The sequence below is a fragment of the Gobio gobio genome (assembly GCF_949357685.1).
Source record: "Gobio gobio genome assembly, chromosome: 18".
Classification (NCBI taxonomy): domain Eukaryota; kingdom Metazoa; phylum Chordata; class Actinopteri; order Cypriniformes; family Gobionidae; genus Gobio; species Gobio gobio.
Genome location: NC_137111.1, coordinates 5591023 through 5606980, shown reverse-complemented (window position 1 = coordinate 5606980; position 15958 = coordinate 5591023). Strand labels below are relative to the sequence as shown.

General features: G+C 41.6%; 1 protein-coding gene across 1 annotated transcript in view; it reads left to right on the top strand.

Moving 5' to 3' along the window:
• The window catches only part of LOC307142571 (uncharacterized protein), a gene marked incomplete at both ends in the record, with an annotated part of 34952 nt that overhangs the window by 13621 nt on the left and 5373 nt on the right, over window positions 1-15958 (top strand). The window contains 17 exons of the mRNA XM_079843542.1: window positions 5320-5373; window positions 5450-5503; window positions 5582-5635; window positions 5841-5894; window positions 5998-6051; window positions 6155-6208; window positions 6816-6869; window positions 6996-7040; window positions 7129-7182; window positions 7281-7334; window positions 8364-8417; window positions 8565-8636; window positions 8723-8758; window positions 10199-10243; window positions 10337-10369; window positions 10622-10768; window positions 15353-15529. Of these exons, the coding sequence (XP_079699668.1) occupies window positions 5320-5373; window positions 5450-5503; window positions 5582-5635; window positions 5841-5894; window positions 5998-6051; window positions 6155-6208; window positions 6816-6869; window positions 6996-7040; window positions 7129-7182; window positions 7281-7334; window positions 8364-8417; window positions 8565-8636; window positions 8723-8758; window positions 10199-10243; window positions 10337-10369; window positions 10622-10768; window positions 15353-15529 (1095 nt within the window). The remainder of the gene's footprint in view (window positions 1-5319; window positions 5374-5449; window positions 5504-5581; window positions 5636-5840; window positions 5895-5997; window positions 6052-6154; window positions 6209-6815; window positions 6870-6995; window positions 7041-7128; window positions 7183-7280; window positions 7335-8363; window positions 8418-8564; window positions 8637-8722; window positions 8759-10198; window positions 10244-10336; window positions 10370-10621; window positions 10769-15352; window positions 15530-15958) is intronic.

Sequence of the window (15958 nt, the reverse complement as noted above, 5' to 3'; positions counted from 1 at the left end):
AACTGGCTATTTTTAATGCCTGACTTTTTCCAGACCAGATTATGGCTAACAGGGGCATGCTCAACAGCCAAACCTCAACCTTGGGACAAACAGAGGTTTTGCTTGTTTCCTTGTTCACTTTTCTGAGATATGTCTAAATTCTCAATATCTTGCATGAACTGGAAAGGTTCAACCGTATAGTTTTCTGGGAAGGTTTCTAAGCGATTTTCTTGGCTTTGTTCAGACAGGCATATTTTGGCTTATCCTGTACGACTCAAATCCCTTTAGCTGTTTGTAGTCCGAACAGCAAGAAACCACATGAAATCCACATTTTACAAACCCAATCCACACCACATTCAAATGTGGTTTGAAATCTGATTAAAATCAGACTTTTGGAAATGCGTTAAAGTCTTAATGGTCAGATCAGAATTCAAATAGTTTTTTTTCATCATTTGGGATGTGACATGATAGTAACGTTGACAGTGCAGTGGAGTCTAGAGTTGTCTGACTTTACAGTACACTCATTTACAGTACACTCACATGCAGCATTTAACTGAGTGGGGAATATGTGGACAGTATATGCATGAATGTCTTAAAAACAGTAATGCCATAATGCCACTTATGAGTTCAGCACCATGGTGAGATGTTATAATGGACATGAGCAGAGGCAAAATATCCAGTTTTCTTTCTTCTCTTTCCACATTGACAGCTACTCTCTTATGTCTCATTACAATGACATAACATACACTATATTGCCAAAAGTATTGTGACACCCCTCCAAATCATTGAATTCAGGTGTTCCAACCATTCCATGGCCAAATGTGTAAAAAAAAAAAAAACATCAATGCTGTAAAATCCAGCACAAGGCCTGCAGACGCTTCTATAAACATTTGTGATAGAATGGGTCGCTCTCAGGAGCTCAGTGAACTCAAGTGTGGTACCGGGATAGGTTTCCACCTGTGCAATAAGTCCATTCCTCACTACTAAATATTCCACGCTCAACTGTTAGTGGTGATATAACAAAGTGGAAGTCATTGGGAACAACTACAAAAAAGCCACGGAGTGGTAGGCAATGTAAAATCACAGAGCGGGGTCAGCGCATGCTGAGGGTCACAGTGTGCAGAAGTCACCAACTTTCTGCAGAGTCAATAGCTCCAGATCTCCAAACTCCTGTGGCCTTCAGATTAGCTCAAGAACAGTGTGTAGAGCTTCATGGAATGGGTTTCCATGGCTGAGCAGCCCATCCAAGCCTTACATCACCAAGTGCAATGCAAAGCGTGGGATGCAGTGGGGTAAAGCTCTTGTTCACAGAGCTTTTCTCTTCGGTAAAGTGAAGCTTCACAGAGCTTCTCTCTTCGGTAAAGTACGCCGCCACTGGACTCTAGAGCAGTGGAGACGTGTTCTCTGGAGGGACCAATCAGCTTCTCTGTCTAGCAATCCGATGGACGAATCTGGGTTTGTCGATTGCCAGGAGAACGGTACTTGCCTGACTGCATTGTGCCAAGTGTAAAGATTGGTGGATTTTTGTGTGGGGTTGTTTTTCAGGGGTTGGGCTTGGCCCCTTAGATTCTGTGAAAGGAACTCTTAATGCTTCAGCATACCAAGACATTTTGGACAATTTAATGCTCCCAACTTTGTGGGAACAGTTTGGGGACAGCCCCTTCCTGTCCCAGTGCACAAAGCGTCGCTCCATAAAGACATGGATGAGTGAGTTTGGTGTGGAGGAACTTGACTGGCCTGCACAGAGTCCTGACCTCAACCTGATAGAACACCTTTGGGATAAATTAGGGCGGAGACTGAGAGCCAGGCCTTCTCGTCCAACCTCACAAATATGCTTCTAGAAGAATGGTCAAAAATTCCCATAAACACACTCCTAAACCTTGTGGAAAGCCTTCCCAGAAGAGTTGAAGTTGTTATAGCTGCAAAGGGTGGTCCAACTTCATATGAAACCCTATGGATTAAGAATGGGATGTCATTAAAGTTAATGTCCATGTAAAGGCAGGCATCCGAAAAGTTTTGGCAATAGTGTATGTTGACTACACTATCTAAACAAATACATGCATTTTTTTGCAACGTCAATGGTGGCAGTCAGTCCCAAAGATTGAATTAAAAAAAAAAGAAAGAAAAGAAAATTGGTGCAGTAAGAACAAAGTTAAGGGCTTAATTTAAGCACATTATGGCCCGAATGGCAACTGGTTAACTCATGTGAACTATAAATAACACACAGGGATGTCTAATTCCAATTTGAGATACTTGATAAAGACAGGCTCTGTTTCTTAATACTCCTGCTAATGCTTTCAGAATCGTTAAATTTATAGTACACCCGCTTGCTTTTGAGTTGCAGGGGTATAAATAAATAAACGGAAAAATCAGTTGTGGCGTCAGTCTCCGAGTCTCAGAGACAAACTCAAAGGGAGCAAAGCTATTAGAGTCTAAACGTACCCGGCAAATATACAGGACAATGTCTGCCTATCAGCTTAATTAAAGGACATGGGATAGTGCATCAGGATCCAATTACTTGTATACATTTGGGCTATGCAAGCACAGTTTCATGTTCGTGAGCGACCTTGGGGGGAAAACTTGATTCTTTCCACCCCAGAGTTATGACTAATTTACCTCTTTGATCTGAGTCCAGCTCTCTGTGGTGTGCTGGAATAATATCTTTAAAAGTCAGCCCCGGCAGCATGCATCCGAGTGAACGTGCTCTTTTCCAATTATTAACATTAAAGACCCTTGTGTTAATCAGTCAGATTATCTATATTATCTTTCCAAAAATGCACATGTTCATTACTTTGATAATCCAGTACAGTTGGATCGCTGTAGGAGTGGATCTGTCTGATGGATTGTGCAGCAGAGGGGGGCCATGTGGTGTTTACCGCCTACTGAGTGCATTTCCCCCCGCAAACACACTGTACATCTGCTGCGGTGTGTGGTCTCTTTTGCACCAGGAAGAGTTTGTAAAAGTCTTTACTGTGTTTTGTGAACCCCTATTCCCAGAGGTTACTCCACTAATTGCAAAGTGTGGCTGTAGCACAGAATTTAATGCACTGAAGAAGCTGTTTGCTAATGTGATAAGTGACTCAGTGTTTGACAATGGCCAGTCATTTCACTGAAAGTGCGAATGAGCAAAGCGACTTCAATGCAACAAAGTTGAGCAGAATTCAACATTATGCAAAAGAGCAGTGACGCAATGTGGAGACCAATGGGAATGCTAACAGTGATCCATGGAAACTGCAGTCCAGCAGGAATGGCTACAAACAACCCACAGGCCCAGCACCTCCAGTGGTTTAATCACTGGCAGTGTGTCAGCAAGGCTTACGCCCGTTTCATACTGGAGGGGTAAGCAGAGCAAAGGAGGTCAGTGTCAATTGTCCTTTCACAATGGTGAAAATGTTTCGGCCCCACTTTATATTAGGTGGCCTTAAGTACTATGTACTTACATCAGAAAATAAGTACAATATACTTACTGTGTTCAAATTGTATTGCAAAACACTTTTGCTGATATTGAGGTGGGACACGGGTAGGGTTAGGGACAGGTGTGGTGGTATGGGTAAGTTTAAGGGTAGCGTTAGGTCTAAGGGAAGTGTCAACTGTGTAATTACAAATGTAACTACAGAAATTAATTACAGATGTAATTACATGCAGGTATTTTTTAAAAGGTAAGTACAATGTAAAAACATGTCAAACGATTAATTAAAATGTTAGTACATAGTAGTTAAGGCCACCTAATATAAAGTGGGTCCAATGTTTCTAGTGTGTGCAATGAGACTGCAGTCAATGATGTAGTCATCTAATCGTCTTCAGCCTGTCAAGTGCTTTTGTTTACGATTGCTGCATATAACTGCAACCCCTTCGGTCCTGCTCACCCCGCTTCGAGCTTAAACCAGTGTCTTCTCCATGGGAGGCACCCCCCCAAACCTCACTCCCATCTGGGTCACGGCACCAATGTAACCCCTCCGGGACTCAACCCAGCGTCTTCAGCATGGGAGCTGGGCACGCTAACAAGGACAGCAATCCCTATCGAGTGAGGTTTACCTGCACAGCTCCCACTAGCTGGCCTCCATTACATTCACCCCCCCCCAAACCTCACTAACATCTGGGTCACGGTACCAATGTTACCCCTCCGGTACTACTCGCCCCACTTCAAGCAGGACTCGACCCAGCGTCTTCAGCATGGGAGCTGGGCACGCTAACAAAGACAGCAATCCCTAACGAGTGAGGCCTCCTTTACCCCCCTAAACCTCACTCCCATCCGGGTCACGGCATCAATGTAACCCCTCCAGTCGGACCGAGAAGGACCGGAGAAGCGGGACTCGAACCGGTGTCTCCGGCATTGGTGGTGGGCACGCTGACAATAACGCTAAAGACCGCAATCTCTAACGTCTGTTGCTAGTGCGCCTCTTGAGATAAGGGGAGTGAGGTTTACCTGCATAGCTCCCAGTAGCTGGCTTCCGTTACATAACCATATAAGACGTTAAACCATATAACCTTGTGTAGTTGTTACTTTTTTGTCAATCTGTGGCCATTTTGACCACAAACAATGCACTGTTGCTTTAACTGAGCATGAACAGCATAGGTTTACAGCACTTCCGCTTCTGCTTTTCTCCTGCTATCCGCAGCCTCGGCTTGCAGTGCGAATGCTCTTAAAAAATTTGTTGATTATACTCTGCTTGCACATCTTGTGTGAAATAGGCCATAAGAGGTCCTCAGCTCCATTTAACATATTTCACCATGTTTAAATTCATTTGGGAGAATTCCACAGATTTCTCCCCAAAACCAGTGCAGAAAAAAAGCTGCATTATAATGGCTTACAAATGAAGGGAAGGGATTAGACGATTAGACCAAATTACACATTTGATCTCTGTGGTGCAAGAGCAAGTTAAATCACTCTTCTTTGTTCTGAAGCATTAAATCACCAACATGGCTATAATGCATTGTTAAATGTGTGTCATTTACGTTTTAAGAAATAAATTAGCAAGAAAACAAACTGTGCGCAGGCCTTAAGAAGTTTAGACTTCCACTGCTTGCCATTTAGATGTAGGTTTTTCTCATTACAACCCTGGAAGCTATTGGCAGTTGCTCAATTGTGTGAGTAGGGATCCTGTTTGGTCAAGTGCATTTTTATACCAACATGGAGGGAACCGTTTCCAGCCGTTCTGTAGCTCCAGGCTGTCATATAGTGGAATACATGCTGCCTTTTTCCAGCACCGTAAACTGAGTTCTTTACGTCTTTGGCCAACCTTATTGGCCAATTAAAGTCTGCATCTGTTGCCGTTGTTACATTCTATTTACTATTACAAGCAATTTTGCAAGCATTCATCTCGATCCTTCTTGTTGCAGGGGATACGTGGGAACACTGGAGATTATGGACACATAGGAGAACCCGGGCCTAAGGTGAGTGGCTTCATTGTACAGTCTCTTGGTTGGCACTGTTGTACAGACCCACTCATCGGTCAACTCGTGTCCACAGGGTGAAGGCGGTATCAAAGGAGAAAAGGGCATGAGAGGACTTCGAGGCCGGGAGGTAATGCTTTATACGAATGACTGCCTTGTAGCTTTGCCTCCATGGTTTTGCAATGACAAATCGTCTTCTCTCTCTCAGGGTGACAGAGGACTCAAAGGCCTGAAAGGGCTAAAAGGAGCTTTGGGCCATAAGGTAAAAACAGCATTACTAAATCACCTTTAGGTGATACAGCCAATATGGTTTGATTTTTTATCTAATGCAATGGCACTGATACCTTGTAGATGACATTTTGAAAGTGACACACAAGGAAATGATGCTCTGTATCATTGCTTAAACACATCATTGTAAGCAATGCATTGGTCCTTGAATAAGTGTTATGGTATGTATCTGATCAAAGGGAGTGCAAGGGTCAGCTGGAGAGAGAGGTGAAACCGGCCAGCTGGGGGCAGTTGTAAGTTCTGTTCTAAAACACTTTGCTTCGATAAAATATATGTGAGATGGATTGTGTTATTGGGGATTTGAATGACTCATTCGCTCCCCACCACATCTCCCAGGGTGCAGCAGGAGAACGGGGATACGAGGGGATTGCGGGCTATCAGGGAGTGAAGGTACTGTATGTTTTCTCTCTCACTCTGGTTTGTTTCTGTCTCTAAAACATTTGTTGCTGTGTTTGGTTGGAAATCTCACAATTCCCATTCCTTCTTGGAACAGGGAAGTGAAGGCTTAACTGGAGCTGAAGGATCTCGAGGACCACGGGGCCATCAGGTATGAAAACAGGCTGGGGATTTAGACATTTGAAAGCTATGGGTCGATCTTAAATTTAAAAATGGACACCTCATGGGATCATCTATGCATGCGCACATCTCTGTATTCATGGAGGTCATGGTGGACACGTTTTAGGGTGGAATCTCATGAAAAAATGTTTTGGCTATATTTTATGCCAAGAAACGTTATTGTGAATAAACAAAATAATGCCTATTGCAATTATTATTTTTGATTTTTTTTTTGCATTGGGACAGTTTTAAGACATTATGGGCTGGTAAAAGGAATGCAAAGCTTCAAGGAAACCCACAAGCTTCAAATTCCTTTTGGGGTTTGAAGAGGAATGAAACTGTCTGCAGGGACAATTTAACCATCAACAAAATTGTTTGCAAATGCCAGCTTTAAAAAAATATGCTGGTTTGGGTGGGAAATTAAAGCTCAATTCAGTATTTCTAAGATAGTACACAGATTCTGACCCAACTCGTGTGGATGTCCTGCCATATACAATCCGTTGACATCACAAGTAGTAAAGCATTTAGTCTTTTTAAAATGATGCAAATATCTTGGGAATCTGACTTGATGTTTATAATCTGTCTCTGCTGTGTGACAGGGGATTGTGGGAGATCCCGGTGAGCGAGGAACACCTGGAGAAAAGGGAAAGCCAGTACGTATACTAGTTATCACATTCCCACAAATCATGCTGCTTTTTACAATCCTCTGCTAAGCTTAACCAGTCAGTTGAATGATGGAAGGGTTTTTTCGCGCACACATTTCTTTTTACTCTCCGCAGGGTATACTAGGCCCAAAAGGAAGACTTGGTGGATTGGGGGGAAAGGTTGGTTACTTGTCAACTGGTCATAATGACAAATCATTTGTTGACCGGTAAGTGGAATGTCTAGTGCTGCTTCGTTTGAATATTTCAGGGTATAGTTGGGGATCCAGGTTTGCCAGGGCGAGATGGAGACCCTGGAACTGAGGTATAGATTGCAGTTTCATATTAAGTTCAGAAATAATGTTTTCCGATGCTTTCATGCCAACTAGCTTGCTTAAAATGTCATGGTATAAATGCATGCAGGCTTATCAAGGACCACAGGGACCCGAGGGAAGAAATGGACAAGTTGGTGAAAGGGTAAGCTAACTCTTCCTAATCAACCACTTCCTTAAAAACCTAAGAATAAACCATCCTTGTAATGATTTTCATGACATATGGTCATTAACATTTCTTGACCTGTATTTCTCCTCTGATGCATACTCTTAAATACTCTGTATACGCTAATCTACTGTGATTTTTACACTGCTATTCAGCTAGTGAATGTAAAGCACCACAGTACAGAACTCAGAAACTATTCAACAGAATCACTGAACTCAACATAATCTGACAAATGTCAATTCACACCTAGAAAAATAACACAGTTCGATCATGTTATGTTTTTTTGATTCATGGATCATGACACAGATCAGATAATTTTGCTTTCCATTTATTACTTAAAGGGATAGTTCACCCACAAATGAAAATTAGCCCATAATTTACTCACACTCAAGTCATCCTAGGTGTGTATGACATTCTTCTTTCAGACTAATCAAATCTGAGTTATATTACAAAAATCCAGGCTAATCCAAGCATTAGAATTGGATTTATAGTTGCTCTGTTTTAGAAGTCCATAAAAAGTGCATCTGTCCATCATATAACTGCTCCACGCGGCTCTGGGGTGTTAATGAAGGCCTTCTGAAGCGAATCGACGCGTTTGTGTAAGAAAAATATCCATATTTAAAACTTTATCAAGTTAACTTTCGGTTGACCGCCTTCTGTGGAAAAGTGTTGAAAGTGTTTAAAGCAGGATGGATTCTGATCCATCGTTCATCAGAAGGAAAGATCGCTCTGAAAGTGATTCCAATGATATTGCTTCTCTGTACTGTTATCGTTATAGTTGTGGTGGGAACTCTGTTATTCTTTTATGTTTTATGCTTTGTGTTTTGATCGTTTAGATATATATTTATAATAAATATATTAAAAATACTAAAGAACCAGAATCGGATGGGAAATAAGAATCAGAACCACTATTGCTAAATTGATTTATGACCTCCATATCTAAAGAAGCATCTTTCTGATTGGGTATTGTTGTGTGTGTTGTGTAACGGGATTGATTGTTTCACACAGGGTGAGAAAGGTGGACAAGGGCCTCCAGGGAACATGGGCCCTTCTGGACTCACAGTAAGTGCTCATGTGAAGAACTGACCACTACACTGAGCTACACACGACTTCTTCTCTAAATACCACCTGAATATTTTACCTTGGACGTTTACGACATAGAAATACACCCTGCCTTCTGGTGGATTTATAAAGTGCTATAATCTCCAGGGGCTGCAGGGTTACAAGGGCTCCGCTGCAAAGCCAGGAAGACCAGGATTTATTGGGCCCCCTGGAAGAACGGTGAGCTATATTCCAAATATTCCAAAGCTTTTGAAATAGAAGTTCATATCTTCCAAAATGATAAAACATGCCATGTCTCTTCACAGGGGCACATGGGAATACCCGGCAGACCAGGCCCCAAGGTAATGATCTACACTCACTTACGAAGCGCAAATTTAACACAAACTGGTCTCATTAAAAGGGCATTTTGAATCATGCAAGACACTGCAATGGCTAGACAGGGCTGGGGTCAATGTAAATCATCTCCTGTAAATCATTGTCTTGTAAATGTAAAATATTTCTATATCAGTGCATCAATCTTTATAGAGGGGTCACTGCAGATCATGTGTCAGTATTGGCTTACTGCAACCAGATATCCCAAGATCCTAAAATAAATTAAACATCGAGGCCTAGATTTTCTTGTGTAATGCTTTTGGCATCTTTACATACCGAATCATTACAATATGAGCATTTACAGCGAGCAGCAAACCATCTGATGTACAAATGGGCTGAACCGCTGTGATAGACAACCATTTAAACAATTGTGAAATGTATACTAATACAACCTGTCATCAGATTTGTCCAAGCCATGACAAATTGCTGCAATATCTTCTTGAGAAGTGGGAACTGACCCATTCACAAAAACAAAACAAAAAGCCAGAACACACCCGCCGTCATCTGAAAGCACAGGACCCTAGCATGTTTTCACGCTGGAGTCATGTCTGAGCAGCGCAGCTCTTCACTTTTGGCTGCATTTACAGTCACTTGGCTCCGAGTGCAGCCACACTACAGAGTGTGTTAGACTGAAACTGTTGACTGCTCTGTTCTCATTCCAGCGTCAACCCTCCGCTGATATCTAAACTTCTGAGAAGATCGCCACACTTCATTTAAACATGTCACTGCAGACAAGACTTTTCATCAACATATTTGAAAATAATCACATTTCCACAGGGGCTCTAGCATTGGACGATGAAGCATCATATGGTGTTAATAGAGCCACGTCTTTTCCTTCTGTGGTCATCTGTTATCTAAACATTATCTGACATTAAAGTGCTGATGACTCTACTGTAAAGACACATTTAAAAGAGCATATTTTGTGAAATTTGAACGACAGGTCATCAAGGCCTGATGTTGCATTAACATGTTATGTAATGTAATATGCATGGTTAGAACATTTTAGAAAATGGAAAGTATGCAGAAGTTAGAAAACGGAAAATATTGGGTTTGTCTCTGCCCCTGTTCATTTTAGCGCGGTCTTTGGCCTAGAAGTCGCACACACATCCAGAAAAAAGGATAAAAATAGCAAACACGTGGAACATCATGTTCGTTGTGTAGAGCGTCCGTAGAGTATTTGAGAGCCAGAGTACACAAAATTAGACACGTCAGGCTAATGTGTCAAATTCCAGGGCAATTTTCCGATTAGGACACATTACACCAAATGGTTTTCCTCAGAGTTTTACAGCCCTCTCTTCACACAAACACTAAGTGATGAAAAGCATCCCCACCACTTTGGGGTTTCCTCTCACAACAACTTGACCACTTGTTTTGAGCTACAATTCACAAATTGCTTTTGTATCTTCCAGGGTGACACTGGCATTCAAGGGGTCCTGGGAAACAAAGGGCAGACGGTAATTATCAACTCAAATGCATTTCATTTCCTGTTGACACATTTCCATTATCATATGGTTCTAGTTTCTCACAACACCACATTGTTTCCACAGGGTGCAAAGGGAGTCACAGGACCTAAAGGCAGGGTAAGAGATCGTTCACATTTTAGTTTCTCATAAGCATTAGCAGCGATGGGTTGGATTTGCCCACTGTCACAACAGCAGCAGAAATCCAGTTGAATTACAAAGAACCAAGTGATGGCCACATGAGCGCGCTTTTGGAGATCCATTTCGCATTTCTTTCCAGGCACGCTCTCGAGATATCATTCAGAAATATGTACGCAGCATAAAAGTGCACTTGCTTGTTTATGTGTGTGCATGTATTTATTTGTTTTCCAGGCAGGAGACGCCGGTGTGCCAGGGCAACAGGGAAGCAGAGGAAAGCGAGGCCCTGCTGGAGAGTCGGGTAAAAAAGGCAGTGTAGGCTCCAAGGGAGTGAGAGGAGACGGCGGTCCAGTGGGCTTTCAGGGCCCTCCGGGCCCACCAGTAAGTCTTAAAGTCCAACTCGTACTTTCCGTTTTCCTGTTGTACGCTATGGTTGTTAACAGTATAAAGAGGACTGACCACTTGAACTGGAGAAATTATAAGGATGTACCAAAGCCCCGGGTATACTTCAATTTCCACGTCCGGACATTTCTCGCACGCAGTCGTGTCCACACAGCTTTCAAAGTTTACTCAACCGCAGATGGGCGGTACACATGCGCAGTACAATTTTTTTAATACTCTACCAGACATCGTAGGGCAGCACTGAGTCATGTCATCAACAGGACATTCGCTCGGCAGGATTGAAGAAGAAAAGTGGTGGGTCCACCATTGTACTTTCTGATCTCTTGGCACAAACGCTCGTCAAGTTCGCCGTCCATTATAGTGTTTTCCTCCTTTTTCAAGCGTGTTGTTTTTGAATCGCTCTCTCCGCACTCTTCTCTGACGACTGAACATTGTGCACAGTACTGTGCATATTGGCACCTAGTGGACTATTCTGTCTTTCTTGCGCATGTGCTGTTTTACGTGCACCATCTGTGCTGTCTCAAAATTTAGGCTGCATGCGGATGGGTTGTGTGGACCAGTGTTAATTTCGTTGACGAATAATTTTCGTCATAATTTTCGTCAATGACCTTTTTTCACTGACGAAAACGAGATGATAACTAATTAAAAACTAATGTTGGATGACAAAAACTATAACAAAAATCAACTGTAATTTTCGTCAACAAATAAAAACGAGACGAAAATGTTAGGGAGAGGCGATTAGGGAAGAGATCCAGTCAGAACGGATGTCGTGTGCACACATACATTTGATTTGAACGTGCTGATCTAACCGCTGGAGAACACGGTGCTGTTGCTCTTCTACAGGCTCACTCACGCATCCCCAATCCAGCGCTCCAGAGCGGCTCAATCAATGAATAACACACATTTATGCCAGGTAATTGTTTATGAACTAATGCTGATGAATAATGACAATGTTTACTTTACGATGTTTATATAGTAATGTGTTTTAGACGGTTATAACAATGCATATTTTATCTCCCTCATCTGAACTTGAATGAGCTCCTGCAACTGCAATAGTAAGGCGAGATTTCAAAATAAGAGTCTGGGTGTATTTCCAGCTGGTTTATAATTAAAAGTCACGCATTATATATTCATTTTTGCTTACACAATAAACTGTATTTAATTTCATTCCCATTTAATTCAGAGTCAGGAGGAAAGACCAGTATTTGACACATATTCAATAAAGTATCAGGGTTATAATAGTTCACTAAAACCATAAAAAAATCTTCATTACTTGAAATTAAATAAATGTTAACTGAAATTAAAAAAATTAATCAACAAACTTATTTGAAGCTTTAGCTTAACATGATATACTAACTAAAACAGAAATACAAAGTTATAAAAACTAATAGATGTTTTTTAAAACAAACAAAAAAGTGAATTGAGCTCTTTCGTGTATTTTTAATGTCAAAAACAAAATGATGTCAAAATGTCAGTTCAAGTGACAGTCGGTTATGTAATGCTTAAATGCTTAATGTATTACATTTTAACTAAACTCATTAGAGTTTAGGAGGCTAAATCTACTGTAGATTTAGTCGACTAAAATCGTATGATATTTAGTCGACTAGAATCTTATGATATTTAGTCGACTAAAACTAGACTAAAACTAAAAACAATTCAAGTGACTAAAATATGACTAAAACTAAATGGCATTTTAGTCAAAAGACTATGACTAAAACTAAATCAAAATCTGCTGTCAAAATGAACACTGGTGCGGACGTTCACGAACCCAGACGCGGACGGCCGAAGTATACTTTGGGCTTCAAGCTATGTCCACACGGTCAGTCCAAATCCAATTATGTGTATGTCTGATTGGAATCTGATCTAAAATTATTGAGTGTCCACATCGTGTATTGCAGCTGTTCAGATACGATTTGTCTGTCCATGCCTTTCTTTCGTTTTCAGGAATATCTGCATTGGTTTCAATTGAAATGGCGTTGTGTTGGTAGGTATAGGTTGGTAGAGATGTTGTCTTATTTACGGCATGACAATATGTATCCGCCGCGCTGGACTACTGTGTCTCATGAGGCAGCATCAGAAATGTTGGAAGCTGGTTTAAGCGGCTTTATTTTGTGCTGTTGTATCCGCCAGTTTCAAAACATGTCTCCCTTATATTGACATTTTCTGCCTGTCCGGCACTTTGCAAGAACACAACCTTGTTTCTGCAGCTACTTTCAGAATGTATTCTATAAGGGGATTTCATACCAGAGGAACCTTTACTTAGTTCCTAGAACTATGGCCTGAAGTACCTGGATTTTGGCGTGTTCGCACCGCAGGAACTAGGAACGATTTTAGTTCTAGAAACTAGCGAGAAAGGTTGACATGAAGCCACTAAATCTCCAACCTCTGAAGAATCACCCGGTTTAAACAAACACCGAACAGAAGAGAGTCTGCTGGAGAAAGGAGAATGTGACTGAACTCACAGAACAACATTGGCTTGGCTTTTCTGAGACAGCGAGAACTTTTATTACTCAACAGGAGAGTAATGTATTTTATTAAACAGATACATTTTCATATGTAGCTCTCTAACGGAGTTCACTGTAAAGCATGATCTATTGTGTAGGTTCATTTCATGATGGTTGTTGTAGCGCTGTGCTGGAGTTTATTTTCAAGGAAGTACCGTGTTCTACAGTAACGTCTTCAGCTGAGATCCTTTCCATTTAAACTGGTTATACCTCTTCAGCCTAGTAGTGAATGTTTTATGAGCAGTAGGATAATCTCTTTTTTTGGTTATGAGAAAGAACCGTATTCATCTGCACAGTCACAGATGAATACGGAAGCACAAAGCACAAACAAAACAATGTTCTTCCATAAAATGCATGCAGGGGGAAAAGTGGAAATGAAGCAGTCAGTCAAGTTTACATTATTTAGTAAACTGATTTCCACTTTAATAAAAAAATGAACTAACAAACAAGTTGAAACCATTTTAAAGAAAAAAGGATGTTTTGTTATAGCTTTTAGTGCAAGGGCGCCGCCATCTTGAGATACCACGGCATGTGACGTCACGGTGTTGGTTTGCTCCGTTGCCCAGAGAAGTATTTCTTTACTTCTTTAACACACACTTGTTTTGAAATGGAGGAAAACGAACTTGAAAGGACTGTTGAGCCCATAATAAGTAAAATTGCTTATGCATATCTCTTAAAGATGTCCGAGTGTAAACCGTTAACAGCAGGTAAGAAAATTGTATTCGCGGGTGAACATAAAATATGTTACACAGCACTACTGGTGAACGAGCCAGTGTACTGCAAATATGTCTGAAAGGTCTGACATAACACTAAGCTGCCACATGAACGATATTGTATGAAGCGCTGTTTTGGTTTTGGGATACCACGATCAAAACTTTGTGATGCAGACAGTATGATGTCGGATATTCATCCAAATTATAACAGGACGGTCCAGTGTTTCCGCTTGGACATCTTTAAGAGAAAGCATTGCCACCTCCAACATCTCCTGGTATAGTGTGCTAAATGAACGTACCATGGGGAAGAGACCGCACAATACATGGTCCAGATCGGCCTCCTGACAGCAGATGGACACGGTGGGCATCGTCGTACAACATCCACATTTCCACCAGGTAATGTTTCCCTAAACTACTGGGTTCACGACTTCTTCCACCCGTAACGATCGAATGTATCGGCTCAAATGCATAAGCAATTTAACTTATTATGTGCTCAACAGTCATTTCAAGTTAAAAAAGTAAAGACATGCTTATATTATTTCACTGGCCAACGGAGCAATTTGTGACGTCCCACACTGTGGTGTTGCAAGATGGCGGCACCCTTGCTCCAAAAGCTATAACAAAACATACTTTTTTCTTTAAAATGGTTACATTAATTGTGTGTATTTCATTTTTTTATTAAAGTGGAATTCAGTTTACTAAATAATGTAAACTTGACTGACTGCTTTCCACTTTAAAGTATTGATACAATTCTCTGGCCAAAATATTACTATTTAAGCAGATACTGTAGAAGCTATGCCCTATTCCCATTACCTACATAGAAAATAACTGCCTGGATATGTTGCCAAAACGGCTGCCACCTGCCACCTTTATAGACTTTGTTATGGTCCATGAGCAACCGAGGGTCCATAAGTAACCAAAGTTGAAAATAATAAAGGGCAAATTCATTTTCGTCCTTAAGCCTAAATGAATGTCTGTTTACGGCTTTGTTGAGTGTTTCCGTTTGCATTTCATCTGCCAACTAACAAGCATCACCTTTAGACAAAGGCTTCAAAGCGCCTGGGAGATTCAGCCCTTGTGGCACTTGGCGAAACGTGCATGAAATATGTGGTAACCACTTTGGTGTCAAGATCGCTAGTAAACGCTTTCTCATTAGTGCAGCTTTCTCTGCAGCTCGGGGCAAGGTTTTCATTTAGTGTGGCTGTAAATCTATAATGAGGCTGGTGAAATATTGTTGGCCGTATTTGTTTCTCCTTCATTACACAGCCACACATTTCCAGACTACCATGGGCGAGAGGTGCTCTGATCTGAGCTCCATGTTTCAGTGGTAATGATCTCTTTCGTAGGGCCCCGCTCTCCCCGCTCAACATGTTATCGAGGTCTGCAAGCAGGTGGTGCTGGAGCAGATGTCCACATTCGCCAACTCTGTGAAAAGAACTTGCGCAGCCGTGTGCCCGCTCTATGGAGACGTGCCAATGGGCGCCCCAGGTCCCCCAGGATCGAAAGGACCACCTGGACCTCCAGTAAGTTTCCCACCTCTGAGAAGATTTACTACAACTCTGGAACGGTCTCATTTTTGCTAGGCCTCGGAAACAAAAGCGTTTAGATGTGGTTTGTTTTAGACATCACAGTTAGCACATGTCAAACCTGTTTTTGCCATAGTAAACGAAGGAAGAACATGCACCATACATCAACTTTCTTCCAGGCCAAGTTTGATATGTACATAGAGGGAAGGCCTCTGGAGAGTTTGCAGCAGGGTTTGGCAGAATAGGTTGGAATTAAAACATTCAGAATTTCCAAGTCCCCGTGAAGACAAATAGGAAGTCGCAGACAAGGCACTTGCTCTGTGTTGAATGGTTTTTGGAGAGAATCCCACCTTCACTGGAGTGGAAAGCCTTTCCATATTTCTCAAGCAGATCTTTTTTTCAGACTTCTCGAACATTTGCACTCAA